Source organism: Balaenoptera borealis (assembly GCF_965194805.1).
Source record: "Balaenoptera borealis genome assembly, chromosome: 6".
NCBI lineage: Eukaryota > Metazoa > Chordata > Mammalia > Artiodactyla > Balaenopteridae > Balaenoptera > Balaenoptera borealis.
Window position 1 is genome coordinate 7895043 of NC_138863.1, and position 23198 is coordinate 7918240.

General features: G+C 38.1%; 1 protein-coding gene and 1 long non-coding RNA gene across 6 annotated transcripts in view; one reads left to right on the plus strand and one right to left on the minus strand.

Annotated features, from left to right (window-relative positions):
* Positions 1 to 23198, minus strand: part of DIS3L2 (DIS3 like 3'-5' exoribonuclease 2) — a 370836-nt gene that overhangs the window by 297211 nt on the left and 50427 nt on the right. For all 5 annotated transcript variants that reach the window (XR_014245636.1, XM_082395568.1, XM_082395569.1 and 2 more), the window contains exons 3-5: positions 22955 to 23112; positions 13078 to 13131; positions 6414 to 6515 (exon numbers count right to left, since the gene is read on the minus strand). Coding sequence is in view for 4 of the 5 variants with exons in the window: in XM_082395568.1 (XP_082251694.1) it covers positions 6414 to 6515; positions 13078 to 13131; positions 22955 to 23112 (314 nt within the window). In the remaining variant the exon portion in view is untranslated. The remainder of the gene's footprint in view (positions 1 to 6413; positions 6516 to 13077; positions 13132 to 22954; positions 23113 to 23198) is intronic.
* LOC309630406 lies at positions 29 to 5243 on the plus strand. Its single transcript, XR_014245647.1, has 2 exons — positions 29 to 2344; positions 2655 to 5243. It is a non-coding gene; the product is annotated as an uncharacterized lncRNA (long non-coding RNA).

Genomic DNA, 23198 nt, shown 5'->3' on the forward strand with positions numbered 1-23198 from the left:
TGCCAGCAACAGGTCTGAAAAAGTCATCAAGCAAGGTGGATCAAAAAATGCCTCCCTAGATTCAAGCGGCTTATATGGACTATGAGAGCCTGAGTTTGTTGATACCCATTTCACTTGGTCCTCTGTCCCCTACACCCTCAGGATGCATCAGCCTTTTCTCTAAACCAAGCACTGGTGGAATTTAACCATCATGGTCCATACCCCAATATATCAGGGGCACAGGCCTCTCTGCAGTCTCCTTACCTGACCTCTAGAGATCCTCTTGCTGACCTCTAAATGTTGGCTTGCCCAAGAACTCAGGATTCAGCTGCCTTCTCTAGCTACACTCTCTAGGTGACCTCATCTACTGTGTGGTTTTAACACCTATGTTGATAACTCCCAAATTTACATCTCTAGTCCGAGTCTCTTCTTGGAGCTCCAGACTCATTTGTCCAAATATCTTCTTTTGTTTCTTTGTTTCTTCATTTTCAGTATTTTTTACAGCTTTATTGAGGTATAACTGACATACAATAAACTACATATATTTAAAGTACACAAATTGATTGGTCTTGACATACACAATTATGAAACTATCCCATCAAGATAATGAACATGTCCATCACCCCCAAAAGTTTCTTTGGGGCCCCTTGGTAATCCCCCTGCCCTACTCCCACCCCAGGCAACCAATGATCTGCCTTTTGTCATTATAAATTAGTTTGCATTTTCCAGTTTTATATAATGGAATCATACAGAGTGTATTCTTTTTTGTCTAGCTTCTTTCACCCATCATAATTATTTTGAGATTCACCCATGTTATTACATGTATCAATACTTCATTAATTTTTTTTAACAGCTAAATTGTATTCCATTGAATGGATATACCAAAATTGGTTTCCATGATGATGGACATTTGAGTGGTTTCCAGTTTGGGACTATTACCAAAAAAGCTGCTATGAACTTTCACATATAAATCTTTATATGAACAAATGCCTTAATTTCGCTAAGGTAAATATGCAGGAATGGAATAGCTGGCTCATATGTTAGGTGTATGCTTAACTTTTTAAGAAACTTCCAGACTGTTTTCCAAAGTGATTGTACCATTTTATATTCCCACCAGCAGCATATGAGAGATCCTTGTTCAATATCTTTGCCAACACTGGTTACGGTCAGCCATTTCGACTTTAGCCATTCTAGTGATTTTGCAGTTGTATTTTGTGCTTTTAATTTACATTCCATAATGACTAATTATGTTGAGCATCTTTTCATATGCTTATTTGCCATCCATATATCTTATTCAGTAAAGTATCTGTTCACATCTTTAATACAGTTTTTAACTGGGTTTGTTTATTATTGACTTATAAGAGTTCTTATATTCTAGATAAAAGTTTTTGGTGAGATAAGTGTTTTGCAAATATTTTCTCCTAGTCTGTGGCTTGCTTTTTCATTTTTTATAACTGTCTATTGAAAACTAAAAGTTTATAATTTTAACTAAAAATTTATTGATTTTTTTCTTTTATATTTCATATTTTTTATATTACACTTAAAAAATATTTGCCAAATCTAAGGTCACTAAATTTTCTCCTCTATTTTCTTCTAGAAAGATTACAGTTTTTACATAAACATTTAGATCCACGATTCACTTCAAGTTAATTTCTATATATGGTACAAGGTAAGGGTTGAAGTTCATTATTTTTCATATGGCTATACAATTTTAATAGCACATCTGTTGAAAAGATATTCTTTCCCCATTGAATTAACTTGGCATCTTTGTAGAAAATCTATTAATCATACATGTATGGGTCTATTTCTGGATTCTCTATTATGTTCCATTGATCTATATGTCCATCTTGATAATATCAAACTGTCTCAATTACCAAAGCCTTATAATAAGTATTGAAATCAGGTAGTATATGTCCCCCAACTTTGTTGTTCTTTGTTTTGGCTATTCTAGGTCCTTTGCCCTTTCAAATAAGTCTTAAAATCAGTTTGTTAATTTCTACAAAGAAGCCTGCTAGGATTTTGTTTGGAATTATGCTTAATCTACAGATCAATTTGAATAGAATTGGCAGCTTAACAATATTGAGTCTTTTAATTCATGAACACAGTATTTCTCACCATTTACTGAGGACTTATTTAATTTCTCTCAATAATGTTTTATAGTCTTACACATCTTTGGTCACATTTAACCCTAAGTATTTCATATTTTTCATCCTATTAAAAATGGTACTTTAAGAAAGTTTTCAACTTCCAATTTTTCATTGCTACTATATAGAAATACAATGGGTTTTTGTATATCAGCCTTCTGTCCTTCAGCCTTCCTAAGCTCATGTATTAGTTCTAGTAGCTTTTCTTGTAAATTCCTTAGGTTTTTTTTTTTTTTTTTAATTTAGTTATTTATTTATTTTTGGCTGTGTTGGGTCTTCGTTTCTGTGCGAGGGCTTTCTCTAGTTGTGGCAAGTGGGGACCGCTCTTCATTGCGGTGCGCGGGCCTCTCACTATCGTGGCCTCTCTCGTTGCGGAGCACAGGCTCCAGACGCGCAGGCTCGGTAGTTGTGGCTCACAGGCCTAGCTGCTCCGTGGCATGTGGGATCTTCCCAGACCAGGGCTCGAACCCGTGTCCCCTGTATTAGCAGGCAGATTCTCAACCACTGCGCCACCAGGGAAGCCCTCCTTAGGTTTTTATACATAGAAAATCACACAGTCTGAGAATAAAGAAGGTTTTCCTTCATCCTTTCCGATCTAAATGTTTTTTTCTATTGCTTTATCATACTGACTAGAATCTCCAGTATGATGTTCAATAAAAGGAATGAGAAGGGACAGTCTTACCTCATTCCCAATAGTAGAAAAAAAACATTCACTCTTTCACCACTAAGAATAATGTTAGTTATAAGTATATCCTAGATATTCTTCACCAGACTGAAGAAGTCCTCTTCTATTGCTAGTCTACTATGAGTTTTTATCATGAATAGTTGTGGACTTTTGTCAAATGTATTTTCTGCATCTATCAAAATGATGGCATTTGATTTAAATACGGGGTTAACTTGAGCCTGTTAATATGGTGAATTACACCAAATTACTTTTCAGATATTAAACCAACCTTGCACTCCTGAGATAAACCCCACTTTCTCATGTTGTATTATCCTTTTAATACACTGCTGGATTTTTTTTTTAATTTTATTTTATTTTATTTTATTTTTTTTTGGCTGTGTTGGGTCTTCGTTTCTGTGCAAGGGCTTTCTCTAGTTGCGGCAAGCGGGGGCCACTCTTTATCGCAATGCACGGGCCTCTCACTATCGCGGCCTCTCTTGTTGCGGAGCACAGGCTCCAGACGCGCAGGCTCAGTAGTTGTGGCTCACGGGCCCAGCCGCTCCACAGCATGTGGGATCCTCCCAGACCAGGGCCCGAACCCGTGTCCCCTGCATCGGCAGGCAGATTCTCAACCACTGCGCCACCAGGGAAGCCCACATTGCTGGATTTTATTTGTTAATATTTTGTTGAGGACTTTTTCACCCATGTTTGTGAGGAGTACTGGTCTGTAGCTTTCTTTTCTTAAAATGTATTTTCCTGGTTTTGGTATTAGGGCAATGCTGGCCTCATAGAATGAGTTGGAAAAGGTATCCTTCTCTTGCTTTTCCTGTAAGCATTTTTGTAAAATCAGGACTCTTTCTTCTTTAAATGTTTAGTGGAATTCACCAGTAAGTGAAACCATCTAGGCCTCCATATATTTTCAAGATCTCTATTAAAATGTCTAAAAAGAAATTAAAACTTAACACAGCCATTCCATTAACTCTTTAACCAGTCAATACCTCATACCTGCTCTGGTCAGCTCTAGATCCATCTGTCTTGCTAAACACTCTTCTATTTCTTTCTAGTCTATCCATTCTCACCCCTTAAGTCAAAGGGATCCATCATCTTTTTTGTTCCTTTGGCTTATCTTTACTATAATGCTGCCTATTTACTCTCTCTAATGACCTCTAGGAATACTTCCTTTGGTTTGACCAGACCCTAATGCACTCTTCCTGTCATCTTAAACCTGGTCAACACTGCTAGATGATGCTTTCAGGAAAAGAGGAAATGACCTAAATCAACCTATGTTCCTAGGACCTGGAGCCAACCCTTAGCTGTGCTTTCAAGGACTCAAGTAAGGAGACTATCCATAATTGTCAGCAACTAGGGATGGGAGTTGGGGGGGAAGTGAAGAGGTAGATCTGGACTAGGATAATTCACTCTCGTAAAACACTCTGCACTTAACTTCACAGCATTAATCAAAATTATCCTTAAATTTGTATAAGTGTGAGTAGTATCTGTCTCTTCCAACCTGCACTCCCTACCAGACTAAAAGCTCCATGAGGGCAACAACTATGTCCATCTTGAGCATTAATAATTTCTGTGCACCCTATAAATTCCTGACACATAGGTCTTACTCAATTACTATAGCCCTATCAGATAAAAAGAAGAATTTAATTTATGTCTCAACAAAGCTCTGAGATAAGGTAGTACTTCCCACATTTCTGGAAAAAATTAATAATAAAAACTTGAGCTGCTACCATGGGTCAGGCACTATTCTAAGATTTCTACATATATTCTCATTTAATCCTATGACAAACCTATGAAGTAGGTACTATGATTATTCTCATTCTACAGATGAGGTATTTGAAGCACAGAGAGGGTATATAAGTCACCCAAGGTTATACAGACGACTGGCAAAGATGAGCTTCAAACCCAAGTAGCCTAGCCTAAAAGTCCACTCTATTAATCACTCTGCTGTAATACCTCTCACTGAAGAAGACACCAAATTCTTAAGTAGCAATAAATTGAGCCAAATAAAATAAAAGATATGATATAAAGAATACTAGGAATCATGCAGCTCAATATCAAAAAAACAAACAACCCAATCAAAAAATGGGCAGAAGACCTAAATAGACATTTCTCCAAAGAAGACATACAGATGGCCAAGAGACACATGAAAAGCTGCTCAACATCACTAATTATTAGAGAAATGCAAATCAAAACTACAATGAGGTATCACCTCACACCAGTTAGAATGGGCATCATCAGAACATCTACAAACAACAAATGCTGGAGAGGGTGTGGAGAAAAGGGAACCCTCTTGCACTGTTGGTGGGAATGTAAATTGATACAGCCACTATGGAGAACAATATGGAAGTTCCTTAAAAAACTAAAAATAGAATTACCATATGACCCAGCAATCCCACTACTGGGCAAATACCCAGAGAAAACCATAATTCAAAAAGACACATGCACCCCAATGTTCACTGCAGCACTATTTACAATAGCCAGCTCATGGAAGCAACCTAAATGCCCATTGACAGACAAATGGATAAAGAAGATGTGGTACATATATACAATGGAATATTACTCAGCCATAAAAAAGAATGAAATTGGGTCATTTTGTAGAGACGTGGATGGACCTAGAGACTGTCAAAGAGAGTGAAGTAAGTCAGAAAGAGAAAAACAAATATCGTATATTAACGCATATATGTGGAACCTAGAAAAATGGTACAGATGAACCGGTTTGCAAGGCAGAAATAGAGACACAGATGTAGAGAACAAACGTATGGACACCACGGGGGGAAAGAGGGCGGGGGAGGGAGGTGGTGGTGGTGGGATGAATTGGGAGATTGGGATTGACATATATACACTAATATGTATAAAATAGATAATAAGAAACTGCTGTATAAATTAAATAAAATAAAATTCAAAAAAAAAGAAAAGAATACCAGGAAGAAAAATTCAGACTTAGATATACAAGTTACCAGTTTTATATGACAATTCAAAGAAATTGTTGCTATGAATCATTCTAGTGGCTGATCCTTATTTAAAACAATAGTCAAAACAAAACTAAATCTTCCTTTTCAGTTGACAGACACAGATGGAGACTAAAACCCAGAATATTCTCATGTTAAAAACATTTTCGTCTGCTACCAAATTTCTGTTTTATAAAAATACACAGTCTATTTTTATCTGCCAAGAGAAGTCCAATCACCAAACTGGACATCACAGAACTAGATATGTGTTGCCTGGGTTCTCCAGGAGAGGCAGCAGGAATATGTGAAGACTGCACCATCTCTATGGCTTTGTCTTTCTAGTTCTCCCAGCATTAAATGTGGGATATTAATACATATCAGGTTTGAATGTCCCCTGCAAGCTTCTCTTCTATCCTAAAAATTACCAGAAACCAATGCAAAGCATGTGACAGGGAAGACAGATCACAGGGGAGGGAACAAGGTGAACCAAAATCATTAAATGTCTGCACACCCAATGCTTCTATGTCCCAAGAATTCTGTGGTCTGCTTCTGAGGCAACCAAGGGCCTTAGGGGTCTGTGACTGCTTTAGTTAATGATGTCTCACTGATGCACTACTGCAAAAGGCCCTGAGAAGTCTACAGTTATAAAAGGAAAATTTAACTCACCTTCCACTGTTCCTCTGGAAGCAGATTCACAACCACCAGATCCCCGTTCAAGGCTCTATTACGAGCAACAACCCCATCAATAAAAATGTCTCGATCACCATCCTAGGTTGGAGAAGGAAATAAAGTAGTCAGTTTACCAAGGCTTGGAACCAAAAATTACTTCCTTGGTTTAAAAACCATAGACTCTACTAACTGTCCACTGAGTTAACAGGAACACTAGTATTTAGCCACAAACAGACCTAGAGGAAGCTCAGTCTCTTTGGAACTAATAGAAATGGTAATGAACACAGAAGAGCAGGTTAACATAATACTAAAAAATCACCAAATAAGAGAAGATCTACTATAGGCAGGCCAAAACCAAACAAACAAAAATACATAAAGCAGAAAACGAGGACTGCATGCTTTCATAACTGAAATGAGAAAGGAGTTAAGTTACCCTTTTTTGTTTTAAATGCAATAAAGCATGATGGTACCTTTTCTACATGACTGAATTTTTGTAAGGGAAAGGTAAAAAGTAAACAATTTGCAAGAAAACAGAAAAACAATAACATATTGATATAATCCCCAAAGAAAACCAACCAAGGGCAGGAGCAACAACCAGCTCCAGGAGTTGGGTTCTCTAGGAAAAAACCAGCAAAGTCACACTCCCCCCAAGAAGTGGCATAGAGAGCAATGTGGTTGGTTGGTTTGTTTGTTTTCTAACTGAAGTATAGTTGATTTACAATACTGTGTTAGTTTCAGGTGTGCAGCATAGTGATTCAGTTATTTTTTTTCAGATTATATTCCATTATAGGTTATTACAAGATACTGAATATAATTCCCTGTACTATACAGTAAATCTTGTTTGCTTATCTATTTTATGTAGAGTAGTTTGTATCTGTTAATTCCATATTCCTTAACTGTCCCTCTCCAACCTCTGGTAAACATAAATTTGTTTCTATGTCTGTGAGTCTGTTATATATAGATTCATTTGTATTATTTTTTAGAATCCACATATAAGTGATACCATATAGTATTTTTCTTTCTCTGTCTGTCTCTGTCTTCACTAAGCACTATATTCTCTAGGTCCATCCATGTTGCTGCAAATGGCAGTATTTCACTCTTTTGTATGGCTGAGTAATATTCCAATGTATATATACCACATCTTCTTAAGCCAATCGTCTGTTGATTAGCACCTGGGTTGTTTTCATGTCTTGGCTATTGAACCCAGTTCCACAGCAGTGAAAGCCCAAGCCTTAATCACTGGGCCACCAGGGAATTCCCCTCAAGTACATATTTAAAAACAATCCACCTGAAGCAGTATAGCCCCAGTGAACTCCCTAGGTATCGACTGCCAAACTTAATTAGTTGCCAGAGTCTTCTCATTAAGCCAAATTACTTTGCGAAAATAATTAAATGGAAAAGGTAGCTAAGAAAAGCATGCCTTCAGCAATAAGGTTCCATGAAAAAATTAAACATTTTCAAAATGTTTCATCAACAAACATGCAAAGACGTGGATGGACCTAGAGACTGTCATATAGAATGAAGTCAGAAAGAGAAAAACAAGTATCATACATTAACACATATGTGTGGAATCTAGAAAAAATGGTACAGATGAACCGGTTTGCAAGGCAGAAATAGAGACACGGCTGTAGAGAACAAATGTATGGACACCAAGGGGGGAAAGGGGGAAAGGGGGAAAGGGGGGAAGGGGAGGGGGGCAGTGGTGGTGGGATGAATTGGGAGATTGGAATTGACATATATACACTAATATGCATAAAATAGATAACTAATAAGAACCTGTTGTATAAAAATAAATAAATAAAATACATATATGCAAAAAAACAAACAAACATGTAAACATGTACTCTTATCCTTTCATCCTTCCAAGAGTTTATATTATGTGCTTCTTTTCAGAGGATAAGAGAGAAGTAAAACGTTAATTTTTCTCAAAGGAGGTAATAGCAAACTGGCTTGGAAAGCCACCACGCAAAATTTTCTACTAGAGACAGTTGATGTTATGCTCAACAGACTGCAGGTGATTACTATGATATTTTAAATAAAGATAAAATTAGCACTGCAAATTCACCACCACACTCACAGAATGGGATTTCACATACTCAGTATTTTTTTTACAGTTTCCAATTACAAACCATTAGAGATCTTTAGAACAGTGTTTCTGTTCAATTTCCAATTTAGCCACAGGCTGGCAGCTGTGGCCTGCACACTTTGCCAAACCTGACCCACCCTAGTCCCTAAGGAATAGCTACCGTGCCAGCCACAAAGACAGTTCGTGATAAGCTTCTCAGAGAAATAAGAAGCAACCAGTAAATAAAGAGTGAACAACTGAAGTGTGGCACAACATCATCAATTGCCTTCTGCAATTTATAAAGTAATGGGATCTCTCCGACTTCTCTACAATGAAAATAAAGCTGTCTAGAGGTCATCCGAACCCATCATCATGTGTCAAAACGTATGCAATCAGATGCCTCTTTCGGAAGCAGCTACACCACTCTTAGCTTAGAGAGGTAAGAGGGTAAGATGTTGGTATTGTCATGTTTCTATCCCAAGAAACGAAGAGAAGCAGGGCTGAATTGAACCTCGAACAATACACATATCTATAGATACTGAATCACAATTCAGCTCTTACTTGATTCATTCAGAAGCCCGCATCTATTGCGGAATCTCTTATTTTAAAGATACTTGAGGACAGCTCAATATTAAAAGTTTGAGTCAATCCCTCCTAACTACTTTTTTTTTCCAAATTAACAAACTGTAATTGTTTTCCCAAAGATACATTTTTTTTCATATACATCCATCATACACTGTAAACAAAAAAAGCAGTGTACATGAAATAAGAGAAAATATAGCATAGGTATTTATAGGAGAAGAAAATCCATAGCATAGGTAAGGAGGCTCTAGTCTGGAGCACAGCTGAGTTTCCAGCAGTATAACCTCTTAACTACTTTTTAAGGCCAAAGAATTCATTCCTTCATTTGAATGCCAGAAGACTTGCTCTACCCATCAGAAAGAATAGGAAAAAAAAGAAAAATGGATAATGATCAACCTGCTGGAAATATAAAGGGATCTGGGGGTAATCTAACTAAATATTTAGGAGGCAGGAGTGGGGAGGACAGCCCAAGTATACTATGATGGTCAGAACATCCTCCACCGATGGAATAGCTCCCTTTGGACCAGAAATAAATTCCACAGATGTACAAAGAGTGCCTCCCATGATGAGATGCACAAAAAAGCTACAGAACTCCTTGCACCAATATAATTCAGAATTGAAACTGTGCTTTTTATAAAAAGCCAGGTTTTTACATCTGGTCCATTTCTCCTCTTTATCTTATTCCCAAATGGGATAAAAAGGCACCTCAATAATATCAATTTATCTTGGTTTTTTGAAAAAGTTACATGGTTTTATTCTTACTTTTATTGAGAACAAGAGAACACTAGCAGGTACACACAGAAGTAACATCCCATGTATTTTGAGTTTGTCATAGGAAAATGAATATCAACTTTCTATCAGTAGAAATCATAATAAACCTAAATCATGTTCCCCCAAAACAAAGTACTTTTTTATACCTGATGATCAATTCATTGTTTCTAGCCTGTTGATATATGTAGATATTTTAACACAGAAAGTGACACTGTATAAGTTCTCAACTGTTTTTAGAGTCAGTAAGAATAAACCTAAATAATTTCATCAAATCTAGTCTATTTTTGTTTCTCCAAAAACTTTAGAATTTTAAAGTTATGAAGAACATTAGACAATATTTAATCCACCCCTTCATTTTACAATTAAGGAAACTTTCCGTTTCTTATTGTCAGAGCAGAGGCTTCATCTTCTATCAATTCCTACCTTTATTCTCCCTGCTAAAGCAGGGACAGGTAACAGTCAGGCCCTGGTTCTGATATCCTACCTTCTAGTCTACCTGTGAGCATTTTTCCAGTTCATACAAGTTCACAGTTGACATGGGCACGAGCGACATATACTCAGAAATCTAGACCAGTGGTGGGATTTATGTACATGTAATTCACTGCCTCTACTATCTCCCCCTTCAACTGCTCTCCATAATGCTTCTAAAACCTGAAACTGACCAGAAAATCTACAAACCTAGAATGCAAGATTGTGCCAGTGTCCAAAACTGGAGTATCTACAATCACTTACAGCTGGGCTTTGATAGAGCCTCTGTAGTCTCTCCTTAATTACTTAGAGGTGAGTCATTTAGCACTTTTTCTCCCTCTGAGACAATTTTATCACTCCATCAGTGGCCAGATAAGAGAATGTAAGAGGTATAGAAATAAGTCAATCCTAATATCACAACTGTGTAAAAAATTCTAAATAGGAAATGCCAGGAATACAATTTCAAGTGGGAGAACAACTTGAGCTTTTGAAACATCAATAACTTTTGCTTAACTTGCTTTAACAAGCCAGATTAAACAGTGGCAACACATCACTTGCAAATTTAAATCGCATGAACTTAACTTACAGGAACATAACTAGGCCCACACGTCAGAGGACCTCTGCTCTGGCCCTCTTCCGACCACACCCCTCCGCAACAGGTAAGGAGTTCTCAAGGCTAAATGGGTTGTCATCAGCCCCAAGCCCACTTCCAGGGCATATGTAAGCACCTTCCCCAGCTCTGTCTTCCCAAACGCAGACCACATCCCAGGTGGCACCCCTAGACTTGACAGGTGGCTAATGGGTGGGTATTTCTAAGGGGTATGGGATAAGATGCTCACCTAGAGGGCAAGGGCCCTTGCTGAATGGGGAGGAGGAGGCAGGAGGGCAGCACAGAGGGGACAGGGAGCAAGAACTGGGAAGGGAAGAGGGGCAGGCCAGAGGTGGACCCTCTCCATGCAGCCACCTTTCAGCATGGAGCTCCGAGGAGTCTGAGAATTCTATGTCTGAACCCCAGTACAAGTACATGGAGGTATATTTGGCAAGGAATATATTTTATCTGTCATGAATGTATTTTACTTAACAGTTTGTTAGTCGGATTTATAACTTTTAAATATTTAATATAAGGTATGTGTGCCTCCATCTGTATTTTGTCCTAGGCCATACACTTGTTAGGAGCCGGCCTAATAGGGATCCAACTTAGAGAAATTCAATACTGTGTATTCAGGAAAGAGAGAAAGCAAGCAGAAAAATTTTCAAAATACTGTATGTAGTTCCACTTATCATTCCCATCGATGAGAGCAAACCTCAGTGTGCAGGAAGGGCGATCTGCTCAGTTCCCAGGTACCTCTCAGGGTGAACTCCTTACTGCACTGGGTATGATATTCATGCTTAAAAAATCCATGTTTTTCACACAGTGGGGCCCCTAGTATAACTGAGCTCCTTCAACTGGTGTGCCAAAGAAGAAACAATCACCCTTTCTAATGTGGAGAAAATGCTGGTTATGCTAGACTTACTGAGAGATGGTTACTCCCTCCCCAACATGGCACATTCCTGAGAGATTTTCACGGGTAATTTTTATGATTATTGAATGTGAATTTCACCTTATGAGCAAACTCTGAAATCTAACACCCACGTAAACTGTGCTTCCACTGTGTGATGGAATAGCTCCCGCAGCTAAGTTACTACCTCAAATCTGACGCTCAATTCTATAATCTAAGCACCAGGGTCAGCAATGTATACCATGTTCTGTCACAGGAAGAGAAAATGACTAAGAGAGAACAAGGTGACATGTGACATTTTTTATCTAAGCCAGTGGGTAAGACCTAAACTTAAGATACAAATGTGAATCCTTGGCTTCAGGACAAGGGCAAGGGAAAAAAGGACAAAACTGAGCTTCAGAATAGGTCTTAGGTTATTGAAACAACAACAATAATAATACCTATGAAGTACACGACTGAACTTGTATTCTCATTAAACTTGTCATTTCACAAAATGAAATATGTTAACTTAAATATATGTATTCCATTTCCTCATCTATGAGCCGAAGTTTCTTCCTATAATCTCTTCCACTGTGAAAAATCTAATTCTATGGCTATCCTATTTATGGCATCCTGGAAAAGGCCAAGAATTTAAGAATATTGCTCTCCCAGCTTTGCACAATCAAACCTTATCCAGAGACCTGCTGCTAATTATATGTCAGAGTGAACTTCCCTTAATGAGAGAGAGCCTATTAAAATGAGTCATGAACCTAAGAAAGACTACAAAGAGCCAATGGTAAAAAGCCTTGTACCAAGTCCTATCACCTGCATAAAAGTGAAGTGAGAAACCCTGACCAGAAAAAAAAAAAAAAAAAAAAAAATACACATTATTTTTGGACAAATTTGCAGAATAGCTCATGCAGTAGATTGAAAGTAGATAGCATATTTGTTTAGGAGAGATTAACTTAAATCAGTGGAAAAACCCATAAATCCTTTTAGGCTATAAACCAAGGGTGTCCAATTATAAGAACTGGTGGGTATCTGTGTGGGTTCAGCTGCTCCCTGCAGCCTAGTAACAAATGCCATCCCTTTCATTGGAAGTGTGATTTTTAAGATTGGCAGAAGGGGCTGTTAACCAAAGGCAAATTTTGTTTATTTAAATTTGAAACAAATCCTTGCCCATCCTCAATTTTGTTTTACTACTCTGTTTTCTAGTTAGAATATATGATTTCAGTTTTACAGCACATCTAAAAAATTAAATGTGACATTAGGTTTATTATAAAGTTATTGAACTTACCGGGGAAGGAATGAAGGCTTCATGAAACTTCTTCGGATTAATTCTCAAAACACCCTTTAAAATAAAAAATAAAATCTGTGAAAATTTAACTAGTTACACACTTACGATCTTTCCATACATATGTTACTAGTCAATAAAAAGTTTAAAATTAATTAAACAATTCGATCTAGGAAACAAGTTAGATGTATGAGAACTATTCATTAAATGCATGAAATATGATTTATACTGATGTCTGTACCACAGAGTTCCATCAAACACTAAAAGCTCACACTGGCACCTTGCAGCGAACGGGCAGAGGTGAGAAGCAACAGAGTTTGGCGTGGAGTGGGAAAGTGGCAACTACTGGGATTTTATGTGCCCTTATATGCTAGTCTTCAAATATAAACCTTTACTTTAAGAACAAGGTTACGGGGGATTATGCCTCACTACACAATGGCCTTTTTTTATTCTATAAGACCTTTCCACAATTGCTTGCTTCTGTGACAATTTTCAAAATGATACAGGTTGACTTCCAAGTTGAATACTTAGTCTCGAGGGGCTGGATGCATATTTTTTACTCTGGTCCCTCTGCAGAGCTGAATGAGTCAATAATTCAAAATGGTCCAGAACCAGCTCTTAATTTAAGTGGGAATCCTGGCTCCAACAGCCAGGCCACCCAGTCTGCCTTCAACTTCACGTCAGTCCAGCACCAAGTCAGGGTCTGCCTCTATTTACGCACAGGGGTGCAGGTGGGGCCGTCTTCAACAGCAGTTCAGTATTTTAGGCTCTTGCAGGAAGCTGTAACCCTCCCCACTTACAGCTGCATCTGAAGGCCACTGGAACACATGGATGGAGGCAGTTATTTTCCTAAGAGCCAGACTCAAAGGGTGTCTTGAGAAAGTGTTTTAAATAACATCTCTCCCCTAAAATACTGAAAGACTCAAAGATACACAATTAACAAAATAGGTGAGGGCATAAAATAAAGCAGAAAATAATTCTTTCTTTCGCTGGTACACCATGTTTAAATTACAAATTTCCATGCAACAGTTTATACTACTGTTAAATCCCACACAGACTACTACAAATCCTCATTCAGTCCTTAATTTAGTAATTATTTACTGAATTCTGATCATGTGCCAGACCCTGAGACAGACAATGTGGGAGAGTGAGAACCAAGCTCAGTCCTTGTTTATAAAGTAAAACATGAAGAACGCCACAAGTGAGGGGACAGCTTACTTTCAGCTGGGGGCACTAGGCAAGGCTCCAGAGATGGTGTGTGATCTGGTCCTTGACAGAGGAGTAAAATTTGAAGATAAATCAGAAAGGAAATATAGGCAAGAGTGATTAAGAGGGCAAATACTCTTCTACCACCATGCTGTATTAGGGTAAGAGACAGAGGGACTGGGAAGTAAGGCAGGCAAAGCTCCCAGAGGCCAGTCCCTTTTTTATGAATGTCACTGCAATTTCACTTTTAGGGCAGCTGTTTCTTGTTGCGGGAGGGAGGAAAAGGCTTATTATATTTATCCTCAATATTCATCCACTCACTCAACAAATATTTCCTGACAATTAGCATGACAGGCACTATGCTAAGTGATGGGGTCACAACGGAGGGAGAGTAATAACAGACAGGCTCTACCCTCAGAGTTTACACTCTAGTGAGAGGAAATAAACACTCCAAATAAATAAAAGTAAACTCACTGATTTTTTAAAATTCATTTTCTGACCCAAGTTTTTTTTCAACTGCTAATCTTCTATCATCCCTTCAAGCTCAGTGAATGGTTAGTACATGAAGAAGTATAGAGATGAGAATGCCTCCTGCTTTGAAAATACCTTTAATTACAGAGCACTCAGAGATGCCGCAGCTGGACTCAGGGGAAAGAAACAGGTTGCTCAGGGCTGTATCTTGCTCTATTTTGTTTGTCTGTGTGTGTTTTTTTTATTGAGATATGGTAGATGTACAATGTTATATAAGTTACAGGTATGTAACATAGTGATTTGCAATTTTTAAAGGTTATATACTCGATTTATAGTTATTATAAAATATCTCGACTCTACTGAAAAGAACAACTATTAAAAGGACCAAAAAGATTCTATTCTTGATTGTCTATCCCAAACTTCCTGATATATAAAAGCATACAAGGAGGGACACATGCCTTGTTCAAGAAAAATGTTTGCAATTTGACTGGAGCATACTCTTAAGAACTGGACCTCAGAAACAGATCCCTTGAGAGTACAGATCACACTAAGAAAGAAAAATCTCCAGCAGAGTCCACAGCGGACCACAGTCATCCCCACAGCCTGAAGAAGCTGTCAGCAAAGCATCTCAAGAAATGGCCTTGTAACTGAAAGAGACTTCTAGCAGATGTCTTGTCTTACTCACCTACATACATAAGTCCAGAACTTCCATTTCCATATTTCTATGACCATCGCCTAATCTGCCCCAAACCCTCATCCCTCATTTTCCTCCTCAACCTTTTCCTAAGCCTGGAACTGGTGGCTCCAAATCCTCCATCTCTTTTCTGAATGCTCTCGTGCCTCCTTGCCTCCAATGAAACCTGATGTGACCAATTCCCTTCAAGTGCTCTCAAAGGGGGCCGATTTTCTCTCTCTTATCCCATATAGCTCAGGGACCAAAAGAAGAATGTTTCCCCCATGCTTCCCCACTACAGCTTTAAAAATTCTCCCATTCTCTATCAAAATCCCCAGATACTTAGAAGTTCATGTCACTGGCTCCTGCTATACCTCCTTGGTGCTGGCATCTTCAAACCTTCTGATCGTACTCCTGATTTACTAATGTTGCTTTACAACAAATGCTAAAGAAACTTCTCTAGGCGGGAAACACAAGAGAAGAAAAAGACCCACAAAAACAAACCCAAAACAATTAAGAAAATGGTAATAGGAACATACATATTGATAATAACCTTGAATGTAAATGGATTAAATGTCCCAACCAAAAGACACAGACTGGCTGAATGGATACAATAACAAGACCCATCTATATGCTGTCTACAAGAGACCTACTTCAGACCTAGGGACACATACAGACTGAAAGTGAAGGGATAGAAAAAAGATATTCCATGCAAATTAAAATCAAAAGAAAGCTGGAGTATCAACACTTGTATCAGATTTTTAAAATAAAGACTGTTGGGCTTCCCTGGTGGCACAGTGGTTGAGAATCTGCCTGCCAATGCAGGGGACACGGGTTCAAGCCCTGGTCTGGGAAGATCCCACATGCCGCGGACCAACTAGGCCCATGAGCCACAATTACTGAGCCTGCGCGTCTGGAGCCTGTGCTCCGCAACAAGAGAGGCCGTGATGGTGAGAGGCCCGTGCACCGCGATGAAGAGTGGCCCCCGCTCACCCCAACTACAGAAAGCCCTCGCACAGAAACGAAGACCCCACACAGCCATAAATAAATAAATAAATAAACCCGAAAGTTAAAAAAAAAAAAAAAAGACTGTTACAAGAGATAAGGAGGGACATGACATAATGATCAAAGGATCAACCCAAGAAGAAGATATAACAATTATAAATGTTTAGACACCCAACATATGAGCACCTCAATACATAAGGCAAATGCTAACAACCATAAACAGAGAAACCGACAGTAACACAGTAACAGTAGGGGACTTTAATACCCCACTTACACTAATGGACAGATCATCTAAACAGAAAATAAATAAGGAAACACAAGCTTTAAATGACACAACAGACCAGATAGATTTAACTGATATTTATAGAACATTCCACCCAAAAGTGGCAGAATACACTTTCTTCTCAAGTGCACATGGAACATTCTCCAGGATAGATCACATCTTGGGTCACAAATCAAGCCTTGGAAAATTTAAGAAAATTGAAAACGTATCAAGCATCTTTTCTGACCACAACGCTATGAGATTGGAAATCAGTTACAGGAAAAAAACTGTAAAAAACACAAATACCTGGAGGCTAAACAGTGCGCTACTAAATAACCAAGAGATCACTGAAGAAATCAAAGAAGAAATTTAAAAATACATAGAGAAAAATGACAACGAAAACATGACAACCCAAAACCTATGGGACGCAGCAACAGCAGTTCTAAGAGGGAAGTTTATAGCAATTCAATCTCACCACAAGAAACCAGAAAAATCTCAAATAAACAATCTAACCCTACACTTAAAACAACTAGAGAAAGAATAACAAAAGAAAACCCAAAATCAGTAGAAGGAAAGAAATCGTAACGATCAGAGCAGAAATAAATGAAATAGAAACGAAGAAAACAATAGCAAAGATCAATAAAACTAAAAGCTGGTTCTTTGAAAAGATAAACAAAATTGACAAACCCTTAGCTAGGCTCCTCAAGAAAAAAAAGGAGAGGACGCAAATCAATAAAATTAGAAATGAAAAAGGAAAAATCACAATTGACACTGCAGAAATACAAAGGATTATAAGAGACTACTACAAACAACTATATGCCAATAGAACGGACAACCACGAAGAAATGAACAAATTCTTGGAAAGGTACAATTTTCCAAGACTGAACCAGGAAGAATTAGAAAGTATAAACAGACCTATCACGAGTAATGAAATTGAAACCGTAATTTAAAATCTTCCAACAAACAAAAGTCCAGGACCAGATGGCTTCACAGGTGAATTCTATCATACATTTAGAGAGAAGCTAACACCCATCCTTCTCAAACACTTCCAAAAAACTGCAGAGGGAGAAACACTCCCAAATTCATTCTGTGAGGCCACCATCACTCTGATACCAAAGCTGGAAAAAGATAACACAAAAAAAGAAAATTATAGACCAATATCACTGATGAACATAGATGCAAAAATCCTGAACAAAATACTAGCAAACAGAATCCAACAACACATTAAAAGGATCATACACCATGATCAAGTGGGATTTATCCCAGGGATGCAAGGATTCTTCAATATATGCAAATCAATCAATGTGATAAACCACATTAACAAATTAAGGAATAAAAACCATATGATCATCTCAACAGATGCAGAAAAAACTTTTGACAAAATTCAACACCCATTTATGATAAAAACTCTCCGGAAAATGGGCATACAGGGAACCTACCTCAACATAATAAAAGCCATATATGACAAACCCACAGCCAACATTGTCCTCAATGGTGAAAAACTGAAACCATTTCCACTAAGATCAGGAACAAGACAAGGTTGCCCACTCTCACCACTATTATTCAACATAGTTTTGGAAGTCCTAGCCACAGCAATCAGAGAAGAAAAAGAAATAAAAAGAATACAAATTGGAAAAGAAGAAGTAAAACTGTCACTGTTTGTAGATGACATGATACTATACATAGAAAATCCTAAAGATGCCACCAGGAAACTACTAGAACTAATCAATGAATTTGGTAAGGATACAAAATGAAATCTCTGGCATTCCTGTACACCAACAACAAAAAATCAGAAAGAGAAATTAAGGAAACACTCCCATTTACCACTGCAACAAAAAGAATAAAATACATAGGAATAAACCTGCCTAAAGAGGCGAAAGACTTGTACTCAGAAGACTATAAAACAATGATGAAAGAAATCAAAGATGACATAAGCAGATGGAGAAATATACCATGCTCTTGGGATTGGAAGAATCAATTTTGTGAAAATGACTATACTGCCCAAAGCAATCTACAGATTCAATGCAATCCTTATCAAACTACCAATGGCATTCTTCACAGAATTAGAACAAAAAATTTTACAATTCGTATGGAAACACAAAAGACCCCAAATAGCCAAAGCAAACCTGAGAAAGAAAAACAGAGCTGGAGGAATCAGGCTCCCCGACTTCAAACTATGCCACAAAGCTACAGTAATCAAGACAATATGGTACTGGCACAAAAACAGAAATATAGATCAATGGTACAGGACAGAATGCCCAGAAATAAACCCACGCACATATGGGCACCTAATTTATGACAAAGGAGGCAAGAACATATAATGGAGGAAAGACAGCCTCCTCAATAAGTGGTGCTGGAAAAACTGGACAGCTACATGTAAAAGAATGAAATTAGAACACTACCTAACACCATACACAAACATAAACTCCAAATGGATTAAAGACTTAAATGTAAGACCAGACACTATAAAACTCTTAGAGGAAAACATAGGAAAAACACTCTTTGACATAAACCACAGCAAGATCTTTTTTGATCCACCTCCTAGAGTAACGGAAATAAAAACAAAAATAAACAAATGGGACTTAATTAAACTTAAAAGCTTTTGCACAGCAAAGGAAACCATAAACAAGACAAAAAGACAATCCTCAGAATGGGAGAAAATATTTGCAAATGAAACAACAGACAAAGGATTAATCTCCAAAATATACAAACAGCTCATGCAGCTCAATATCCAAAAAACAAACAATCCAATCAAAAAATGGGCAGAAGACCTAAACAGACATTTCACCAAGGAAGACATACAGATGGCCAAGAGGCACATGAAAAGATGCTCAACATCACTAAATATTAGAGAAATGCAAATCAAAACTACAATGAGGTCACACCAGTCAGAATGGCCATTATCAAAAAATCTAGAAACAATAAATGCTGGAGAGGGTGTGGTGAAAAGGGAACCCTCCTGCACTGTTGGTGGGAATGTAAATTGACACAACCACTATGGAAAACAGTATGGAAGTTCCCTAAAAAACTAAAAATAGAACTACCATATGACCCAGCAATCCCACTACTGGGCATTTACCCTGAGAAAACCATAATTCAAAGAGTCATGTTCCACAATGTTCATTGCAGCACTATTTACAATAGCCAGGACACGGAACCAACCTAAATGTCCACTGACAGATGAATGGATAAAGAAGATGTGGCACATATATACAATGGAATATTACTCAGCCATAAAAAGAAACGAAACTGAGTTATTTGTAGTGAGGTGGATGGACCTAGAGACTGTCATACAGAGTGAAGCAAGTCAGAAAGAGAAAAACAAATACCGTATGCTAACGCATATATAATGGAATCTAAAAAAAAAAAATGGTACTGATGAACCTAGTTGCAGGGCAGGAATAGAGAGGTAGACATAGAGAATGGACTTGAGGACATGGGGTGGGATAGGGAAGCTGGGGCGAAGTGAGAGTAGCATTGACATATATACACTACCGAATGTAAAATAGTTGGCTGGTGGGAAGCAGCAGCATAGCACAGGGAGATTGGCTCGGTGCTCTGCGATGACCTAGAGGGGTGGGATAGTGAGGATGGGAGGGAGGCTCAAGAGGGAAGGGATATGGGGACACGTGTGTGCATATGGCTGATCTGCTTTGTTGTGCAATAGAAACTAACACAGTATTGTGAAGCAATTATACTCCAATAAAGATCTGTTAAAAAAATAAGTAAATAAAAATTAAAAAATAAAAACATCTCTTATCTTTCAATAAATGTTTCTTTGGATGGGGAAAGAAAAAGGATGTCACAATACACTTAGTTTGTATACAAAAGCTAACAAATGCTTACACCTAATATATATATTTAATAAGTTTAATTTTCTCCAACAGCATTCAAATTTCTTTTCTTGACTAGCTTTTTACCTTACCCATTAAGGCCAGCACAGATGGACTCTGTTTCTCTGCCTATGAAAATCTTATTTACAGTGTTGTATATTTCACACGGTGACCTCATATCTGGAACCCATTCCTTTTCCCATCTGCAAAGAACAACTGTTCTCATCTGTGGGGGTAGGCTCTGGCTGCAGAGTCTCATGATGTCACAGGCCAGGAGGAATCACTTACAAACTCCTGGGAATGAGAGTTGTTATATTGATCAGCTTTTTGTTTTAACATTAGCAAAGAGTTGCTTCAAAAGCAAAAATTAATACGAGGGAGCAAAAATAATACCATTGCAGAATAGTTCCCTGAGCCTATCTCTGTAAATTTTATAAACAATTTTTCTTCCAAGTCATAACAACAGAGGATCCTCTCTCTCTTCTTCAAAGACAGTACCTTGATCCTTTATTCAGTCAGTAAATAAAGATTTATTCAATATAAATTTATTAAGCATCAATCAAATGCCAGTCATTGGGCTAATTTGTGGGAATAAAACATGACCATGCCCACAAGGAAGTGAACAGTCTATCTGAGAAAATATAAATTCCAAGAAATGATAATAAGTTTAGAATAAAGGGTAAACAAAAAAGTCGGCTTCAGGAAAGTGGTAATGGCCAATTCTGCTTGGAGAATTAAAGTGAGGCTTCATAAAGGGGGTAACATTTAGGTAAGGTCACGCACAATTACATGAAGATAGTGGGAGAAAGCATTCCTAACACCAGGAACAGTGTGTACAAAGTCACAGAGGAATCAAAGAGCAGAGTTTTTACTAGCAAAGTTTCGAAGATCAGGGTGAACTGAGCAGAGTGTACCTGGAAGAGAACGGCAGGAGGTGAGAATGGGAAAAGCACAACAGGTCCTCATACACAGAACAAGATGAGGGCCAAGAAACTTGCAGATAAAATGGAGTTCAGTATGTGCGCTGAACGATAAACAGCAAATGAATGGATTAATGAATGAACAAATGTCCAACTGAAGCTTTAACTTTCCTGAGAGACCTTATCAAAGAAATCAAGGGAAGCTTTAAAAAAAAAAAAACCAACTGTACCTCTGAAATCAGAGCCAGCAACTAATTAATTTGTTAAAAACAAATTTTCATTCAAGAGTCCATATTAAGCACATGTTCACTTGACCACAGGTAAATACAAAAGGTGATAAAAAGGATAAAAAGGAAGAGAAGATGACAGTATCTGTTAATTAGCTGGATCTCCAGCCCCAACCACAAATATAGAAGCTGGACACTTGGACTGAGAGAAAATGCAACACAGTCAACATCTTCAAGCAAGCCAGGTAACACATGGCAATGTTTCTATACTAAACTAAGAATTATAAAACAGACTAATTCAAAGAATATGTGGCCTCGCCTCCCTCTTGATCTCATTGCCTACTACCCGCCTCAGATTTCACGCCTAAAGGGACCTAAGCTGCCTCACTCCGTATTGTTTCACAGTTAGTGTCTTCATTAGTGTCACTACCTTTCCATACCTCCCTTCCCACACACATAACACTCACTTAATAGACCCAAATGAGCCATCTTTCAATATTCACCGCAGGTGTCACCTCCTACAGTTTCCCGGTTTCCCCCAACATTCTCCAGTAAGTGGTCACACTTTTATCTGAGCACTTACCCTTTATCCTCAAATCATCTGTTCACATGACTGCCTGCTCCACTACTGGGCTGCAGGCTCAAAGTACAGAAAGTCAGTCTCATCCACCTTCATCTCGGGAGCAACCACGCTGTGTGCTCCTAACTATATAAACTGTTCCTGGCTCACAGTGGATAGTTGAACGTTTGCTGAGCCAAACTGCTGAATTAGCTTGTAAAAATATTTTGTAAACTATAAAGCACTCAACAAATATTGTCTGCTGCTGTTTACTGTTTCCTTTTCAAGCTTATTCTCTGTCAGTCAGCATCCATGTGCTCCAGGCAAACTGACCTATCAATGTTTCTTATAGCCACACGCTATATCCCACTTCTCTCTTAGCAGTTCACACTGGTCCCCTTGTAAAGCTCTTTCTCTCCACTTATTCAAACTGCACCAATCCATGGCCTGGCTCTAATATATCCCTTCTAATAAAGCACTCCTAGACAACCCTAACTGGAAGTAACGGCTCCCTTCTCTCAAATCTCAGAGCACTTTGTCATGGTCTGGTGGCACTTATCACCTCTAGTTATACTGTAGGTCTAAGAAGTGGGAAGCCCTGGGCCTGTTATGTCATCATTTCTCTCAAAGCACACAGCAGAGAAAAATAAACAGTTTCAATGAGTAATCGATTACTTCTGATTCCACATATTCAAGGAATAGCCTTCTAGTATATTTTAAGCACCTGAATAAGTGTTCCTCTCTTCAAGCCTTCTGAAACATCCTCCTTGGACAAGTAGGTTTCAAATATGCTTTTTTTCTTCCCTCGTACGGTCTTGCTCTTTGACTTTTTGTCGCCTGGTGAAGCACCAACACCACATGGGCCAGCCAAAGAGGACGCGCCTAGAAACATGAGGCATCAATCAACTCTACTCAAACGTCTCTCTATCTCCAAAACTGGAGATATTTCACCCTTTTTTTCTTATTTA